This window comes from Petromyzon marinus, chromosome 4, assembly GCF_048934315.1.
Source record: "Petromyzon marinus isolate PM22_M1 ecotype Great Lakes invasive population chromosome 4, UKy_Petmar_22M1.pri1.0, whole genome shotgun sequence".
NCBI classification, from domain to species: Eukaryota; Metazoa; Chordata; class Hyperoartia; order Petromyzontiformes; family Petromyzontidae; genus Petromyzon; species Petromyzon marinus.
The window spans coordinates 7,561,974-7,579,996 of record NC_133670.1 but is presented as its reverse complement, the minus strand read 5'-3'; the positions used below and the strand labels follow the sequence as shown (position 1 = coordinate 7,579,996).

At 42.6% G+C, this 18,023-nt stretch overlaps 1 protein-coding gene across 2 annotated transcripts in view; it reads right to left on the bottom strand.

The window, feature by feature from the left end:
* LOC116938793 (titin-like) overlaps nt 1–13,576 on the bottom strand; it is a 66,319-nt gene extending 52,743 nt beyond the window's left edge. Inside the window, exons 1-3 of one of the 2 annotated variants that reach the window (XM_032946423.2) lie at nt 13,421–13,576; nt 3,288–3,368; nt 1,510–1,568 (exon numbers count right to left, since the gene is read on the bottom strand). In XM_032946423.2, the coding sequence (XP_032802314.2) occupies nt 1,510–1,568; nt 3,288–3,306 (78 nt within the window). In that variant the 5' untranslated portion in view covers nt 3,307–3,368; nt 13,421–13,576. The remainder of the gene's footprint in view (nt 1–1,509; nt 1,569–3,287; nt 3,369–13,420) is intronic. The other variant, XM_032946424.2, reaches the window with a different exon arrangement.
* Nucleotides 13,577–18,023: the final 4,447 nt, after the last annotated feature.

Genomic DNA, 18,023 nt, shown 5'->3' with positions numbered 1-18,023 from the left:
TAAGTTACACATAATATTAGTAACTTTTAACTAAAAGTCATTATTTAGTTGCATTACGTTGGTGAATATCAACACTCTTATTATAAGGGTTTTGTAGTTTGATATTATACAATTATTAATTTGAACAGTGTTTTGAATGTGGAGAAAGACCAGAGAATTTGAACTGTGTTGCCATCATACAACACTATACTGGCTATCTCATATCACTCGCTATAGGTTAGGAGTCTCACACAGAATCTGCATGGTCCACCAACCCTGCCTCCAACAATGTTTTACAACCACAATGCTTGGTTATAGAGGTGTTATACAATACAGAGATCGTATAGAGAAGTTGCCACTGCATGGAGTTTTATATTGTACCCAGGACTTATCTGTAATCAATTAGCATTTTTTGTAATGTTATACATTTCCTGGAATTTTCCAAGTGTACGTGTACCAATATTGGTGAATTAACCACATTCCGTATTTGAATTATATGATTCCAAAAAGTTTGCGATTCCACAAAGTGATGGCATGACAGCCAAATAGTGAAGCCTCGTGTGTTGTATGTAGCAAGTGTCGTCAAATCAAAAAAAGGCACCCTCTGTACCCAATAATTCCCGTATAATGAGTCGAGAATGATGCGAGAAAATGTATGATGGGGCCAAAATATATTTTTTCTTCTTCAAATTTCGGGATAATAAGACAGCCTTTCTGATACCGGGAGTCTTCCTGGCCAGACTGCAATGCTTGGGTAGCCTTAAGTTACAAATACAGAAGGACTAGATTATTTACTACAGATTGTAATTATCCCACAACACAAATTTGCACGGTTGGCTATGTACGGTGCGAAAGAAGTTGAACATACATACATAACTTTAACACTTGACGCTTCCCAGCAATATTTTCTCATAAAGTTAATATCCATGTAATAGTACCTTTCTTTCACTAGCATTAACGTATACTTATTTCCTTGCATGCTGTAAAAATATCATTTATAGTACATGGATATAACATCTGTTTCACATTCAGTTTTTTTTTTATATTGAACATCATTCCATTGCAAAATCATCCTGTTTCAGCGTGGGATCTAATGGGTGAAGTGGTGGTGTAGGTTGGCTCACTAGGCCCATGAAATTGTGCATCTAGAGGTTTTACAAGCGTGCTCTATCCAATTATAAAATGTGATATTTCATACCTCAATTTTAAGATATATTTCTCAAGACTGCGACTCAAAAGCCAACGAAAACGTACGAAGCCCACTAAGCATCGCCAGTGATACCGAGGGTAATATACCTTGAAATTGTTGTAAAGAAATTACGGCATCTGAGAAAATGCATTGTGGTTAATCTGCAACACGGATACCAATCCACTAATGGGCAATCGAGAGCTGAACTGGCCTCTCAAAACAGGCGAGAGGCGTCGATGCCTGTGAAGCGACGGTAAGAGTTTGTGAAAGCAAGATAGGGGAAGGGCTGTGGACTGGGAGCACCAGCATCGACATAAACCTTGCTGGCATTGCTCACCGACCTCGTCGTAGTAATCTTGATGTCCACGACCAAATCTGTCGTAGTCCTCCAGCTCATCAGCTGCAACAGACGGTTAACAGGAACAGAGAGAGAGAGGCAGGTAACAGGTAAATTTATAAACTATTAGAACAATGTTTATGTTTTATTTCACCAGGTAAGACCCACTGAGCTGCGTCGCTTTTATTTGCAGAAGCGACCTGGCTGTTACACAAATGATAGCTCAACGAAGTGGCTCATCGCGTGGACATGTGAAAGCAGCCAAACAACGCTCTATAAACGCATTACGTTGATTCTAAATATTGAGGACCTGGAGAAAAATCCACGCGACCACGGGGGGAGAGAGACACCGCAAACTCCAAATACATTGGTGTCAGGGTTGGGATCGAACCCACGACCTCCCGTATACCGGGCGAGGTAGTTAACATTTTAGGTTTACATCACGCACGGCGGTAATGCCCCTTCATGTGCGGTTGGTGGATTGTGCAAACATCATTGTGTGTGTATTAGACAGCTCATACGAAGTGGCCAGACTATGGTCTGTTGTCGGCAATGCAGAGATAAGTTTGCCGATCAGTGTCTATTTTACATCTGTGAGAAAGAGCTTTACGGCTCATCGGATTATTCCTCGGGTATAAAGAACTATTCCGATTCTGATTCTTCGACTAAAAATGAATAACATTCGCTGAAATAAGAACAGGAAATAAAGATCATTCACGCGCATGACTTCTATAACACTTTCCAACACGTACTCTTTGGTTAATTAGGTAAAGTCACGTAGGTAAAAAATAATAATAATACATAAATAAAAAGAAGACCAAATCACGACGTTTCGGAGGCAACACAAGCTTCCTTCACCAGGTGTAAAAAAGGCACAGCAAAATAACAAAAATAACAAAACAAATACAGTTATTGTGCTGTGCCTTTTTTTACACCTGGTGAAGGAAGCTTGTGTTGCCTCCGAAACGTCGTGATTTGACTTTATTATTGATTTATTATGTTTTACCTACGTGACTTTACCTAAAGAACCAAAGAGTATGGATCATTGCAGTCACGAAAACTTCAAATCTAGAATTACCACCACGTGTTTGTCCTCCTTCGCAATGATAAGAGCGACGTGTTCCAAGGTGAACAACGAGATGACATCACGTGAATGGCGTCACGTGGAGGGTTGGTGCATGTGCCTTAGCCGGCAAGGCGAACACTTTTAGCAATTGGGTTTTGTTACTGTGTTTTGGACTGTCCCTTCGTCAAATCGGCCGGTCGTCTATCGGGCAAGGTCCTCGTCGCAACGAGATTTCTCACTGATTGTTTCATACGTATCGGATCACGTTTATGAGAGCTATCATACCCTCCTGTTCCAGACAGACAGCTGATGCATTAACGCATTTTTTTTATTTAAAGCTTTCGTGACTGCAGGGATTCATATTCTTGGTTCTTTCGGTAAAGTCACGTAGAAGGGAAACAATATATTTTTTTATTATTTTATTGTTTCTCTTCTACGTGACTTTACCGAAAGAACCAATAATGTACATTAACGCATTGTGAGGTAGAATTACATATATGCAACATAAAAGAGTGGTTATACACAACGATGTTCGTTTTGATAACCCGCCACTTAAAAGTAGCATTTTCTTACATTTGGATGATGTCACGAAATTAAAATTGTTGTTGATTGGAAGTTAACCAACATAAGCGGTGATTGTGTGGCGTGACTTGCTGCCAATATGACCCTTGTGCTGAAGTATAGAATAGACACCATATGATCATCTGTAAACTTACTGCTGCATGGAGAATCCATGATGCTCAGCTTCTGATGGATCCTTGCGAGGACGTCAAAGGCCTGCAGTTATGGACAAACAACTGTGAAAGACAATATGGAAAATAAACAAAGAGTAGATACAGCATTACACAACAATATTTTTACATAAAGGGGTTCTAAGCAAAAGGAATTCATTTGGAAGACTAAAACAAATTCATCTTAGAGTGGCCTACAGAACGTTCTTTTAATAACAATCTGTGGTAAATAATCCCGTCCTTCTGTATTTGTAGCTTAAGGCTACCCAAGCATTGCAGTCTGGCCAGGAAGACTCCCGGTATCAGAAAGGCTGTCTTGTTATCCCGAAATTTGAAGAAGAAAAAATATATTTTGGCCCCATCATACATTTTCTGGCATCATTCTCGACTCATTATACGGGAATGATTGGGTACAGAGGGTGCCTTTTTGGATTTGACGACACTTGCTACATACAACACACGAGGCTTCACTATTTGGCTGTCATCCCATCACTTTGTGGAGTCGCAAACTTTTTTGCAACATAATTCAAATACGGAATGTGGTTAATTCATCAATATTGGTACAGGTACACTTGGAAGATTAGAAGAAATGTATAACATGACGAAAAAATTATAATTGATTACAGAAAAGTCCTGGGTACAATATATAACTCCATGCAGTGGCAACTTCTCTATACGATCTCTGTACTTTATAACACCTCTGTAACATCTATATAGCATTTCACTAATATCTCTCTCAACGGCAACATCCTGGTATTAGAGTTGTATAAAATCTCTGTGAAACCTTGCTAACAGCTTTCTCTATAAAGATTACATTTGGCACAAATTCCAATTACAATTATTGCTTTTACTATAACAAAAAAACCGTAGAAAACATCTGAAAACTAGACTTTTACATTTTGAGCTTCCATATATTGGGGCAAAAACATTGCACTGTTACATTTCAACCTCGGTCTAAACGGATGATATGGCACTCCCTACAGACGCAGCTTCACTCGTTCGGCTGTTGAGAATATGAGCCCCCCCCGCTCCGATTGGCTAATTATAGCTCCATGCCATGCGGGAGGACAGAGGCGATTAGAGAGGGGCCAATAGGGAAGTGAGTGGGGCTGGGGGGCAGAGCAAGGCCAGAAGGATGGCTGGGGGCCCAATTGCGAGGCTCCGTCGCTTCCATGGAATATTGCGGCTCGCCTATTTCTACCCGCTCAGATGCGGTTATGCGGTCGGACGTGGGAAAGCATTTTGTGTGTGTGTGAACTGTATGCCCCCCGGTGGGGAGCGGTGGCGCAGCGGTTAGCACGCTGCACTACGAACCCGGCGACCCGAGTTCGATTCCCGCTCACAGCCACCACCAGTGACGATTATCTGCATCGGTCCTGGGCCTCCCCTAGGTCGACTCAGCCTCGAATGAGTACCCGGCGCGATGTGTAAAAATATCGCCACTGGGGAGACAAAGACGGTTGGGCATGGTGCTGCCCACCCACCCCGTCGTGTACCATGCCGGCCTTCATAGGTGCTCGTTAACAGCATTTGCCCCAACAGTCTGTTCAAGCTACACGGGGGATCTTTGTGTGCCCTACTCGGCGGGCAGCTGTCTCGTGCGATCCACTGTGGATGACTGCGGTCCACGCTGCGCGGTTTCGCTTTGTGCGCCCTCTATTTTTGTACAGCATCTACCGCATGAAGAGGGGGAAACCTGCATCTTCATTATATAACTTTATAACATTAGGCATTCCCGTTTGAATTCTACGATACGATTTGCATTTATGAACACGTAAAGCTGTTGTCATGGGTAATTGTGAGGTCGTGGGGAAGATGGGAGACTTTATTTTTTAAGGAGCATACATTTGGCACAAGATTCGATAGTAAAAATATGAATTCTGTAAATAATAAAGCGTGAATTATTGGCATTTGTTAGTTATAAGCACAATATAAAGGATGATAGATTTTCAAACAGGATTTCCTGCTCCCACTCATAATGAAGTCATGATGAATTAAATTGACCTATTCTTGAATAGCAAAAAGAAACAGATCTAAAATAATCCACCTATACAGTGGCTCTTGACTAATGAAGCATTACAAAAATAATGATGTGCTAAAATATTGCCTTCTCTGCATAATGATCTCCTTGATCATGTTCACAAGCTTTGTGAAATGTTTAATCCAACCAAGTGGTGCAGGGCAAAGCACCCAATACAACATCAGAAATGTTCAGAGTTCAAGTTGATCATCAGTTAAGTCCATTACCGCCACCCCAGTCGAAAACACGAGTACCACATTTTGGCAACTTAACAGAGATTTTTCCCCCTAACATCGGATATGGGGAAACTGACGTAAAAACATTTTGGGATCCTTTCAAGAAAACGATAAAAGAAAGATAAACAAAACGGGATGCAGGCAGGAGACCTGGTGGCTAAGTCGTCAAGCAGGTGGCTCGCAATTGGAAGGTTTCGCGTTCAAATCCTGGCAAAGGGTTGATTCAGCCGACAATCCCTGCAGTGCCAATCAAATTAACGCCACACTGTGGCAAAGCCAACAGTGATTGTCCAGTGGATAGACTCGCCCCTGACATAGGAATGTGGTTTTTCCACCACTGGTTCAGGGCTGTAAATGGGAAATGACTATGTCAATGCTCTCGCTGTGCCTTTGGTGCTGAGCATGCTCTGCTTTTGCACCGTGCAGCACCACAGCCACGTATGTTGAGCTTCTTTCGCACTGTACGTAGCTAACCGTGCTAATCCGAGGTGGGGGGGGGACAACAAACTGGAAAGTAGTTCTAAGGAAATTCGTTTTTAATTTGGATTTAAAAGTGCACAGCTCCAGTGGCTTCCTAATATCGGAAGGAAGAACGTCGCAGACGACCGCAGAATTGCATCTGAAAGAGCGCGGTGCAGTGACCGTCTTTGTTCTTCGATGGCCAGCCAAAGGCCATTGCGAGGATTACCGGAGTTCGCATGGTGGCTTATGCTTCTTGACGAGATCGGCGAAGCATTGCGGTTCATTTGTGGCAAGCACTCTGTGCGTAATGAGTGCGACCTTAGAACGTGTTCGTTCGGCAGCCGGAAGCCAATTCAGCTCGGCGAGCGCCGGACGGACATGGTCGGGATCTTGCAAGAAAAACGATCGGACCTTGCGGCACAGGCGCGCTTGGTAGATTCCAAGTGTGGATTCCACTCGGTGGATTCCAAGCGAACCCCATCTTGGTAAACGCCAGGTGTGTTGCACGTGTCGCGCTGTCTCTGAGCAACGCGCCCAGGAGCTCACGCGTCACTGCCATTGCGCGTTTGCAGAATGCTCAGGCGCTCAGCGTGACCTGCTGAGGTGGCACACCCAGGGCCGGATCAAGGCACGGGGGGGGGGCTTTAGGGACTGCAGCCCAGGGGCCTCCGCCAGCTGGAGGGGGCCTCCAGAGATGAAGTGGAAAGTGATTTCATTTGTGAATGCTGAATTTTATTTGGTGTTAGCATTGTAAGAAAATACATTTTTTCTTAAACTTTGTTTTCATTTTGAAAATATTATTGGTGGGGGGGGGGGCCTCACAGTGCCTGTAGTCCAGGGGGCCTACAAAATCTTAATCCGGCCCTGGGCACACCGGCATGAGCGCTGTGAATGCCGCGATCACGTGTCACCTCGTATCGATGCGTGGGAAATTCGCGGGTGCCAATTTTTTTGTTGCGGTTGCTTGCTTTGTCTTTCTGGCGGAAGGAGCATCGGAGAGGCGTGCGCGTATCGACGCCTCCGTTTTCACCTTTCTGCCACGGATTAGAGGAGTTGTAGCTAAGAGGGTCACGGGTAAATGGTGGTTTGGCTGTGGTTAACTTCTTGTTGTGATGTAAACGAGACATTTTAACGTGTCGCGTGTAAAATATAATTGTGGTCATTACTCTCTCACATCGCGGTTCCACAAAAAGACTATGACTAATGGTCACGCGGCAAGGCAGGCATACGTATGACATTTGAAGCTCGTTTTAGTGTGGTAATGGATTGTGACCACGAATGTCACAACAGGTGACTAACAGTGACTAATAGTGTTGTATCAGAACCAAACTCCAGCCAGTGAGTAAATCAACTAAAGGGTCGTTTAAACGTGAACTTGTACGGGACTTTATTTTACGATTGACCACCGAATGGAGGGCACACATAAACACATTTGTTGTAATGTATTCATTTCATTTGTGAGATAATGTATGTGTAGACCCTATTTATCTCACGATAAAATGCGCCTTTACGGTTTGTACAATGATTGCTAACAATTAAAAGTGCTGTATTCACAGGGTAGGTTGGTAGGTTTCACACTCAGAACCAGTCGGTTGCTCTCAAATAATACTTTAAACAGCTGGGGGCTTGAAATTAATATTTATATCCTTTTTCTATATGGTTTTCTGCATTAACGTTTTTAAACCTCTTTTCAATACCGTTCTCAATGGTAGTCTCATCCGTGTATACATTTATGGTTTTCCAACTGTTGTCCATTTACTGTTGTTTCCCCAAACACCTTAACTATTAAATACATTTCCATTGCCACCTTTCCATTGTTGGTGCTGTGTGCATATACCATTATTTGTATTTTATTTTCATAGCTATTTGTGCTTTGCAGAATTATTTTTGGTTGTTGTTATCGTCTTTTTTGTTTATTGCTAGATATACGTTTTTTTCATTTCATGGTTCATGTTGCTGCTGGTTGGTAAAAATAATAATTAAATATATATTTTACGTTTATTGTTTTGTCAAGCCAATGAGCGGGTTCACAGCTATAGAGGGATCGCAAATTCAGAGAAGAGGGCAACAGGCAGCAATACTCGGTTAATTTATAGTTTTATTATTGGGTCATGCGTGGCCAAAATCAATCATGTAAAGCGCTGTCCTACCAGACAGTCTCGTCCCTTCACCTGATGAAGGCCGCTTATGTTGTGGCCGAAACGTCGTGAGAATATTATTGCGTTATTTTATTTTATCAATTTATTATTTTATTCTCATTCTACGTGACTTTACCGAAAGAACCAAAGAAGAAAGCATAACGCTTTAACGAGGCTTGAGGCTTGTGCAAGGTTTTGCCCAGATCTTTTCTACAGTATACTTATTCATCTTTTACTAAATGATAATTTCTGCACTCTTTTCCACTTGAATGGTCTTTTCACGGTGCGAGTATGAATACATAGGGCACATACGCTGTGTCGTGATGCAACGACCCATCGAGCTCCCCCACATGACCTTATTTCATCACACCATCTCTACATGACCTTATTTCATCACACCATCTCTACATGACCTGTTTTCATCACACCATCTCTACATGACCTTATTTCATCACACCATCTCTACATGACCTGTTTTCATCACACCATCTCTACATGACCTTATTTCATCACACCATCTCTACATGACCTTATTCCATCACACCATCTCTACATGACCTGTTTTCATCACACCATCTCTACATGACCTTATTCCATCACACCATCTCTACATGACCTTATTTCATCACACCATCTCTACATGACCTTATTCCATCACACCATCTCCACGGCAGATGTCTTCTCAGGAGCGTTCCCTCCTTCGACTACCACCCCGTTGCCATCATCCCTTCGATAGCGACGTGTTGTGCACAATCCCACTTATTTTTCTTAGCAGTCAACAAGAAGATGTCTTGAACTCGTGTACATGATCTAATCCATGGTGGAGAAATGTTGGGGTGCCACGGGGGCGAAATGTTAACTACCTCTCTCGGTATACAAGGGGTCGTGGGTTCGATCCGAACCATGACGCCTGTATATTTGGAGTTTGCATGTGTCTCTCCCTGTGGTCGTGTGGATTTTCTCCAGGTCCTATGGGTTTTCCCTCCTGTTTTCGGAATGGCGCGTCATCACTGGTGTATTAAGTCTGTTCCGTGTTTGTTCGGCACCACGGTGGGGAGATGTTAACTACCTCGCCTGGTATACAGGAGGTCGTGGCTTCGATCCAGACCCTGACGCCTGTGCGGTATATTTAGAGTTTGCATGTTCTCCAAGTGGTCGCGTGGGTTTTACTCCCTCCACATTTAGAATCATACGTTTTGAATATTGGGCTGCTATAAATGTCCACGTGATAAGCCACTTCGTTGAGCTATCATTTGTGGCCAGTTCGCTTCTGAAAAAGAGCTGTATATCTCGGTGGGCATTACCTGGTAAAATAAAAATAGTAACAAAAAAATAACCCATGTGTTCCTCTGTCAGTATTATTCCAAGCGTGCAGCTCTCTATTTTCGGACACGTGACGAGGAAGCATGCTAGCCGGCTGTGAAGGATAGTGATAGAGGGAACACTCGACGGGTTCTAGGGGAGGAGGGAGACCACTCACTTACTGACTGGACGTCAAACATTCGGACAGGATGTCATTTGTCTCCACTGTAACACGCAGCAGCGGACAGAGAGAAGTGGAAGGACCGCTGCGAGTGAAGTTAATGGCCATGCCCCAACAGCCCATAAAGTCTACGGGATGGAAGAAGAAGAAGACCTCTCCATGCTTCTTTGTGCATTATTCAACTTTGTCGCAATATTCCTTATCCACTGCCATATTTGCCATCCATATAGCGGGCAACATATACTCAGTGTGAAATATAAGAATAGGTTTTACCCTTTCTGGCAATACAACAGGCGTTAGTGTTGATGTTCAAACACCAAATTAGAAACATTTTACAAAGAATCAAGTCTGCATTAACCACACGTACTTGTGGCGAACATGCAAACAAATATGCTCTGAAAATATATGCTTTGATTTGAACATCTTAATGCCTGTTGTATTGCCTGAAAGGGTAAAACCTGTTCTTGTTTTTCATACTTTAATACTGGCAAAAAGGTCCCATGATAATATCAACTCATTACTTTTCTCCATAAGCTACATTGGCGTGTTGCCTTTAATTACTCTACCAAGTTCAGTCGATCAACATCACTCCAATCTCGTCCGCCTCATTTATTTCATAATTTCAATTCCCGTACAACTTCAACAGCTGCCTTATTCGATTCACAAACCGAGGCCTAAATCACTCAACATGTTGGAGCAATCATTGAAGACCGTTACAGATAACGGCACCGAGGTTGCATTAAGGAAGCACCAACACACGCGGTTGGAAGGGACTTCAGGCAATGGGGGACGGCACACTTGCCACAGTAATTCACGGCAAAACTTTAACACAAGGTTGCCGATGGACTCCTGGCGACCGTCGCTCCTTGGGGGGAAACAAAGGACAAAGGAGGACGTTGCGCTTACGTCAGTTTGTCTCCCGTTTTGATTGACCACATTAATCCCCTTCATCATTAATCATTAATCATTTCCCCACCTGTGGTAGAGCAGTGAAACCAAGTTCCTCCAGACGCCCCCCCCCCCCCCCATATGAGGGTGTTATTGTTCCGGATTCGACCACATGGTCGTTATTTGTATCTCTCCCCCCGTGATGTCCCGCACTTCCAATTACCACGGTTGGCTACGTACGGCGCGAAAGAAGTTTAACATACGTACATACATGTCTGAGTTTTGGGGTCTTGAATGATAATAAATATTTAATACGATTTCTGAACATTGCAGTGGAGACACAAACTGCATACTGTGAATGGAGAAGATAATTGATCAATCTTGATTTGAAGCTTTCGTGACTGCAGGGATCCATACTCTTTGGTTCTTTCGGTAAAGTCACGTAGGTATAAAATAAAATAAGATAATTATCGGCTCAGATTTGCTTATGACAGTCATTAAAAAATGCAGGAAACTATAAACCTTAACAAACAACCTGCATAGTGGGACTCAAGATAAATGTCGGAGGAACACAAGAGGAAAAAACAAGTACTATTGTGTTATTTACCAATTTAACAAGCACAGAAAGATTCCACCAAATTAATTTCTCATTTATTAATGGGAGCCGCACAATCTGTTTCACCACATTGCTGGCTTTAATTATCCATCCACATACTGTATCATATACATTTTGCCTCCTAAATCGTGGAATGTTGAAAAGATTATTCCTGGCATATGCTAGTAACTTTTAAAAATGCCCCTGTACACGACACGAGCGTGAACACCTCAATAAAAGTGGCCGTGTCTATAACTTCATTGGACCTTTCTCTGCAGACATTAGAGGAACGGTCCTGGAACAGTTTTGACAGAGGTGCAAATCCCTGCATATGCTCGCACTGTCTTCATACGATTCGAAAAGTGACTTCAATATTCGTCTGTGACTTTGCATTATCCAAAGGAAAAACAAATAACCCGTGCCGTGTTACTGGATGTATGTATGTTGAACTTCTTTCGCACCGTACGTAGCCAACCGTGCTAATCGGAGGTGAATGATTTCTAACAGCTGCTGTTTAAATCATGCTGGTCAAGTTTGGAAAGGTACTCGCACAATTTGACAGCCACGCTTTGTCATTTAACATTGTGCATTAAAAAAATGTCCATCAGCAAAATTGGATTCGCTAAATTTGGATGTACTGGTTAGAACCAGTTATTTTATTGTTACGAGGCTGCTACAGTGATCAGCAGAAAAGAAACTAGCAGTTTAAGCGGATGTGTGGCAAAGCCATGTGATTTTAATTCAATCAAAACGAATACCAACAGCGGATTTCGATAAGGCTCCAACTTGGCTCATGTGGATAGATCACTCAACATGTGAGATACACGTTGCCTCTCATTTACATTCATCACACCGCACCTACGGGGGAGCGAATTACTTGGTGATGCTGCGTTGGCAGTGGTGCACAAGCACAGCTAGCAAAAAAAAAACTCTCCAAACATTCGTCAATAGGACTGCCTTGAGAAAAGATATAATAGACGTTTCGGGCAATGGCACATTCATCATAGCGCATGTGCTGTGTGAGGGCAGGCCAACAGCAGTAGATATGAATGGCACGGTATGCATATATTGTATCATCAAAAATAATAATTTTTACTTAATAAAAAAAAACAATTATGAGATCAATAACAAATAACGTATTTTTTTTTCGAGCATATAAGCAAGTTGTCAGCTGCGAATGTATAATCTAAACAGCATAGTAACAACACTAATTTCAATGCCTGCAAAGCAACACACAATCTGTTTATATATAGACGGTCTACGGGACCTATTAATAAACGTATCGTTTGAAATTCCAGTGATTGACAGGCCACACATGCCACTTTGGCGAGTGGAGGGGCGTGGGCAAGCCAGTGGCTGACAGCCAATGCCCATAAAAAGCTGTATGGGCCTCAATGTCAACACGCCAATGTCACCACATCTTTTCTTAGCTGGTAGAGGAGCCGCCCTCTGTTCAGCCTCTTACCAAACTAACGCCAGCGGTTCTCTAAGGTCCTTTTGCCTTTAAAGTGTTAATAACGATAAAAATTTGCTCGGCCACACCGAAAGGGTTGTTCCAACACCCCAGCGTTAAAAAAAAAACAAAAATCGGTGTGCACGGTATAAGTACTTGTTATTGAATTTGATTGTTGATATCATTTTTCTGCAGCCCATACATTTAGGATTTTTCTTTGGCTTGTTCAGATATATGACTACTGACAGCGCTGTAGGTCAATCAACGGAAACATAATTACAGTCCAACGGATGCCAAAGTTTATCTTAAAATAGGTGCCACTGGCTCTAGTCCAGTTGGAATATATGAAAAATACCAACTGTGTTCGTAAAGTGCATGTAAATGTAGGGCTGTATATGTAAAACTGTGCAAATAAGAGAAATGCATTGATAATTCATTTTCTGTGTTTTTTTGTGTGTGAGTGTTCATTACGTCTTTGTTAATCATCAGGACTATGCAATGTGGTCAAACATTAACTACATATGGGTATTTAGTTTGTATAGTCATACACGTATACATTATGTTTGTATGTGCTTCATGAACGGGTATCAGAGTGTGTTCCTTGAAAGACCTCACTTAAAATTGTAAGACTACAATTCCAACAATAGCGTACGATGAACTACAACACAAGCAAAAATAAAACTGTTTGTTTTCGCCCAATATAACTATTGAAAAACAAAGCGTCGCTCATTTACCTGTGATAAAATCCACAGTGAATGAAAACAAGTGCACTCAGCAATTCGGCTGTTGGTGTATTCCGCATGAGAAATCAAAACACAGAAAAATACATTCCACTTTACTAACCTTCCGCACACACAGAGCGAGGGGATCTTACAGAGCCGCAGAACAAAAGCCTCGCCAAACACCAGACCAGACACACGCAGTCCACGTCTGGGACGGTCCACACCTCTGGACGGTCACGACATCCCCCGGAGACCCGGGCGATCTGAGGCTTGCTCGCATTTAATCGTGTGACTAAGGCAGACATGTTGGAATGTATACTCACACGCTGACAGGGGTTGAGTTGACTATTGCGGGTCGTCAACACCTCCCAGTGGCGCGCGAGTTGACTCCAAGACGGGGGCAGAGGGCTTCTTGGCGGTTCTGAAAATCACAAGTTCTGCACTGCCCACCGCTGGGATAGCCACCCTGAAGGTCTCATGTTACCAATTAATTATAGAACCGTGACAAAATATTACTGGTTTATAGCAAACAGTACGTGTATTCGTTTATATATTTAAAAAAATCACAGAATGTATCTCCACTCAAATTTGTTGTGCGCGACTAATCGGTCTTGGTAATCCCGAGTCTGTTGGTAGTAGCAGTCTCAATATAGAAGTGTTTAACTCCCCCAAAAATGTCACTTGTCTAAAAACCACATAGGAGTTGTGGGCTGAGTCAACTCTCAACTAGGGTTGAGCGTTCCACACACAGTTAGATATAGCGGTTGTATGATCGCAGTGATCATATATAGAAGCGGTGACTGGTGGGACAAATAATAACCTTTCTGACAATTATAGTAAATGACTCAAGCCACAACATATTAAAGCCCATAACAAGTAATGCATGCAGTTGTTAAAAGTATCAACTAATGAAGACACGAAATGTACCATCGATTATCACGTCAAAGCTTGCTCAGTTGACTCGAGAAATGCATTCTCTTATGAGGCAATTGTCAAAAATACTTTGTACTGTCACGTGTTTTAGGGCAGCTCTTCTTACACGCTACAACTCTGGTCTTCACGGTAGTGGCTTTTGGCTGGCCGTTGAACAAAGACAGTCACCGCATCGCTCGCTCTCAGATACGCTTCTGCGGCCGTCTGGAACGCTCTTCCTTCCGATATTAAGAAGCCACTGGAGCTATGCACATTAAAATCAGCTAGATTGAAAACTAATTTCTTTAGAATTTATTGTTGTGTTTATTTTGTTGACCTTCCCCCTGGCACCTCCGATTAACACGGTTGGCTATGTACGGTGTGAAATAAGTTCCACATACAGTGAGAGAAAAAAGTTATTTGATCCCCTGCTGGTTTTGTACATTTGCCCACTAACAAAGAAATGATCAGTCTATAATTTTAATGGTAGGTTTATTTGGACAGTGAGAGACAGAATAACAACACAAAAATCCAGAAAAACGCATGTCAAAAATTTTATAAATTGATTTGCATTTTAATGAGGGAAATAAGTATTTGACCCCCTCTCAATTAGAAAGATTTCTGGCTCCCAGGTATCTTTTATACAGGTAACAAGCTGAGATTAGGAGCACACTCTTAAAGGGAGTGCTCCTAATCTCAGCTTGTTACCTGTATAAAAGACACCTGTCCACAGAAGCAATCAATCAATCAGATTCCAAACTCTCCACTATGGCAAAGACCAAAGAGCTCTCCAAGGATGTCAGGGACGACAAGATTGTAGACCTACACAAGGCTGGAATGGGCTACAAGACCATTGCCAAGCAGCTTGGTGAGAAGGTGACAACAATTGGTGCGATTATTCGCAAATGGAAGAAACACAAAAGAACTGTCAATCTCCCTCGGCCTGGTGCTCCATGCAAGATCTCACCTCGTGGAGTTTCAATGATCATGAGAACGGTGAGGAATCAGCCCAGAACTGCACGGGGGGATCTTGTCAATGATCTCAAGGCAGCTGGGACCATATTCACCAAGAAAACAATTGGTAACACACTACGCCGTGAAGGACTGAAATTCTGCAGCGCCCACAAGGTCCCCCTGCTCAAGAAAGCACATATACATGCCCGTCTGAAGTTTGCTAATGAACATCTGAATGATTCAGAGGACAACTGGGTGAAAGTGTTGTGGTCAGATGAGACCAAAATGGAGCTCTTTGGCATCAACTCAACTCGCCATGTTTGGAGGAGGAGGAATGCTGCCTATGACCCCAAGAACACCATCCCCACCGTCAAACATGGAGGTGGAAACATTATGCTTTGGGGGTGTTTTTCTGCTAAGGGGACAGGACAACTTCACCGCATCAAAGGGACGATGGACGGGGCCATGTACCGTTAAATCTTGGGTGAGAACCTCCTTCCCTCAGCCAGGCCATTGAAAATGGGTCGTGGATGGGTATTCCAGCATGACAATGACCCAAAACACACGGCCAAGGCAACAAAGGAGTGGCTCAAGAAGAAGCACATTAAGGTCCTGGAGTGGCCTAGCCAGTCTCCAGACCTTAATCCGATTTAAAATCTGTGGAGAGAGATGAAGGTTCGAGTTGCCAAACGTCAGCCTCGAAACCTTAACGACTTGGAGAAGATCTGCAAAGAGGAGTGGGACAAAATCCCTCCTGAGATGTGTGCAAACCTGGTGGCCAACTACAAGAAACGTCTGACCTCTGTGATTGCTAACAAGGGTTTTGCCACCAAGTACTAAGTCATGTTTTGCAGAGGGGTCAAATACTTATTTCCCTTATTAAAATGCAAATCAATTTACAACATTTTTGACATGCGTTTTTCTGGATTTTGTTGTTGTTATTCTGTCTCTCACTGTTCAAATAAACCTACCATTAAAATTATAGACTGATCATTTCTTTGTCAGTGGGCAAACGTACAAAATCAGCAGGGGATCAAATACTTTTTTCCCTCACTGTACATACTTACAAGTGAACGTATTGTTTTTCTATAATTTGCTAGTGGTAAAGTACTCCTCTACATTATTGTAGTTTTTACGACAGCACAAACTTCAGAAAAGTAATTATCAAAGAAACAATTAGTTCTCGAAATCTTGCAATTAAGATACAGGGTATACAATATCTACAATTGACTTTATGTCTGTGTCTCCATTGGTCTGTTAGTGACAGCATTTATTTTAATATTTTCACGTACAGGGCCCGCTTAGGCCTCAGCGTGACCTACATAATCCAGGCACTACGTAATAGTGTTGAACTTGACTTTATGCAGGATTTTGAAGTACTGAAGACCATCAAGCCTCGACCATAGCAATGATTAGTGCGCCTCCTGCTGGACTAAGCGTGCTATTGCACTTTGTGTGCGATTCCGCCTATACGGCAAACCCTAACAAACACTTCATTTGTCAACACAGGTGAGTGGTGAGTGGAGTCTGGTGAGTATCTCGTGACATCTACGATGCTGTGAGTGGTGTGTGCATGTATGGTGCGTGGTGAGTGAATTTCCTGGAGAGTGCTGATTAGTGAGGGTGAGTAGCTGGTGAGTGGTGTTACCACTCCCCTACTTTCCAAAAGACACTCAGAGGCAATCATACAGGCCTGCTGGACTTTATATATGTTTTTATTCTTCGACATCTCAATCATCACCATCACTGGCTGGCTGAAGGCCTGCCCAAGAGGCCTGTCTCCAGCACACATCTTCAGGTGATGATGTCGATGGTTCCTTTAAAGAGCTGTCCAGGTTTTCTTTGCTGTCTTTCGGTAAAGTCACGGAGATACGTTGAAAGAAAATAACAAAAAAAACTACGAAGTTTCGATCACAACACAAGCGATCGTCATCAGGAGGTGTAGCCCAAGGGTCATAATGATGTAGCCCAAGGGTCATAATGATGTAGCCCAAGGGTCATAATGATGTAGCCCAAGGGTCATAATGATGTAGCCCAAGGGTCATAATGATGTAGCCCAAGGGTCATAATGATGTAGCCCAAGGGTCATAATGAGTCTCAGCAGCTTTCCTCTTTTTGATCTCATATTCTGCATTGATCAATGAGATAAGATTATAAGTCAAGTTTTACTTGCTCACTATGCACCATAGGGATTTGTGCCACATTTGATCAAATACATTTTTGAAGTCCGCAGCTGGCTAATTTCATGTTTTCATCGAGTGTTTAGATTTTCCATAGAAATATTGTTATTTTTTCATCTTTGTTCACGGGCTTGGCTGGCATGCTATTTATTCCAGCTGCTTTGTTAGTCTTCAAATGTCTTAGTTTTTCTACCTCCTGTTTTCGGAATGGGGCGTCATCACTGGTGTATTAAGTCTGCTCCGTGTTTGTTCGGCACCACGGTGGGGAGATGTTAGCTACCTCGCCTGGTATACAGGAGGTCGTGGCTTCGATCCAGACCCCGACGCCTGTGCGGTATATTTAGAGTTTGCATATTCTCCAAGTGGTCGCGTGGGTTTTACTCCGTCCACGTTTAGAATCATGCGTTTAGAGTATTGGGCTGCTATAAATGTCCACGTGATAATCCACTTTGTAGAGCTATCATTTGTGACCAGGTTGTTTCTGAAAAATAAAGAGCTATCTAAAGCTCAGTGGGCCCTACTTGGTTAAATAAAAAATAGTTAAACGTTAGTTACTTAGTACATCTTCATTAACCTGGTAAAATAAAAAAATAGTTAAACGTTAGTTACTATGTACATCTTCATTAACCTTGAGGTTGCAGTTGTAGAGCATTTGACAAAAGTTTCCCCATATTTCAA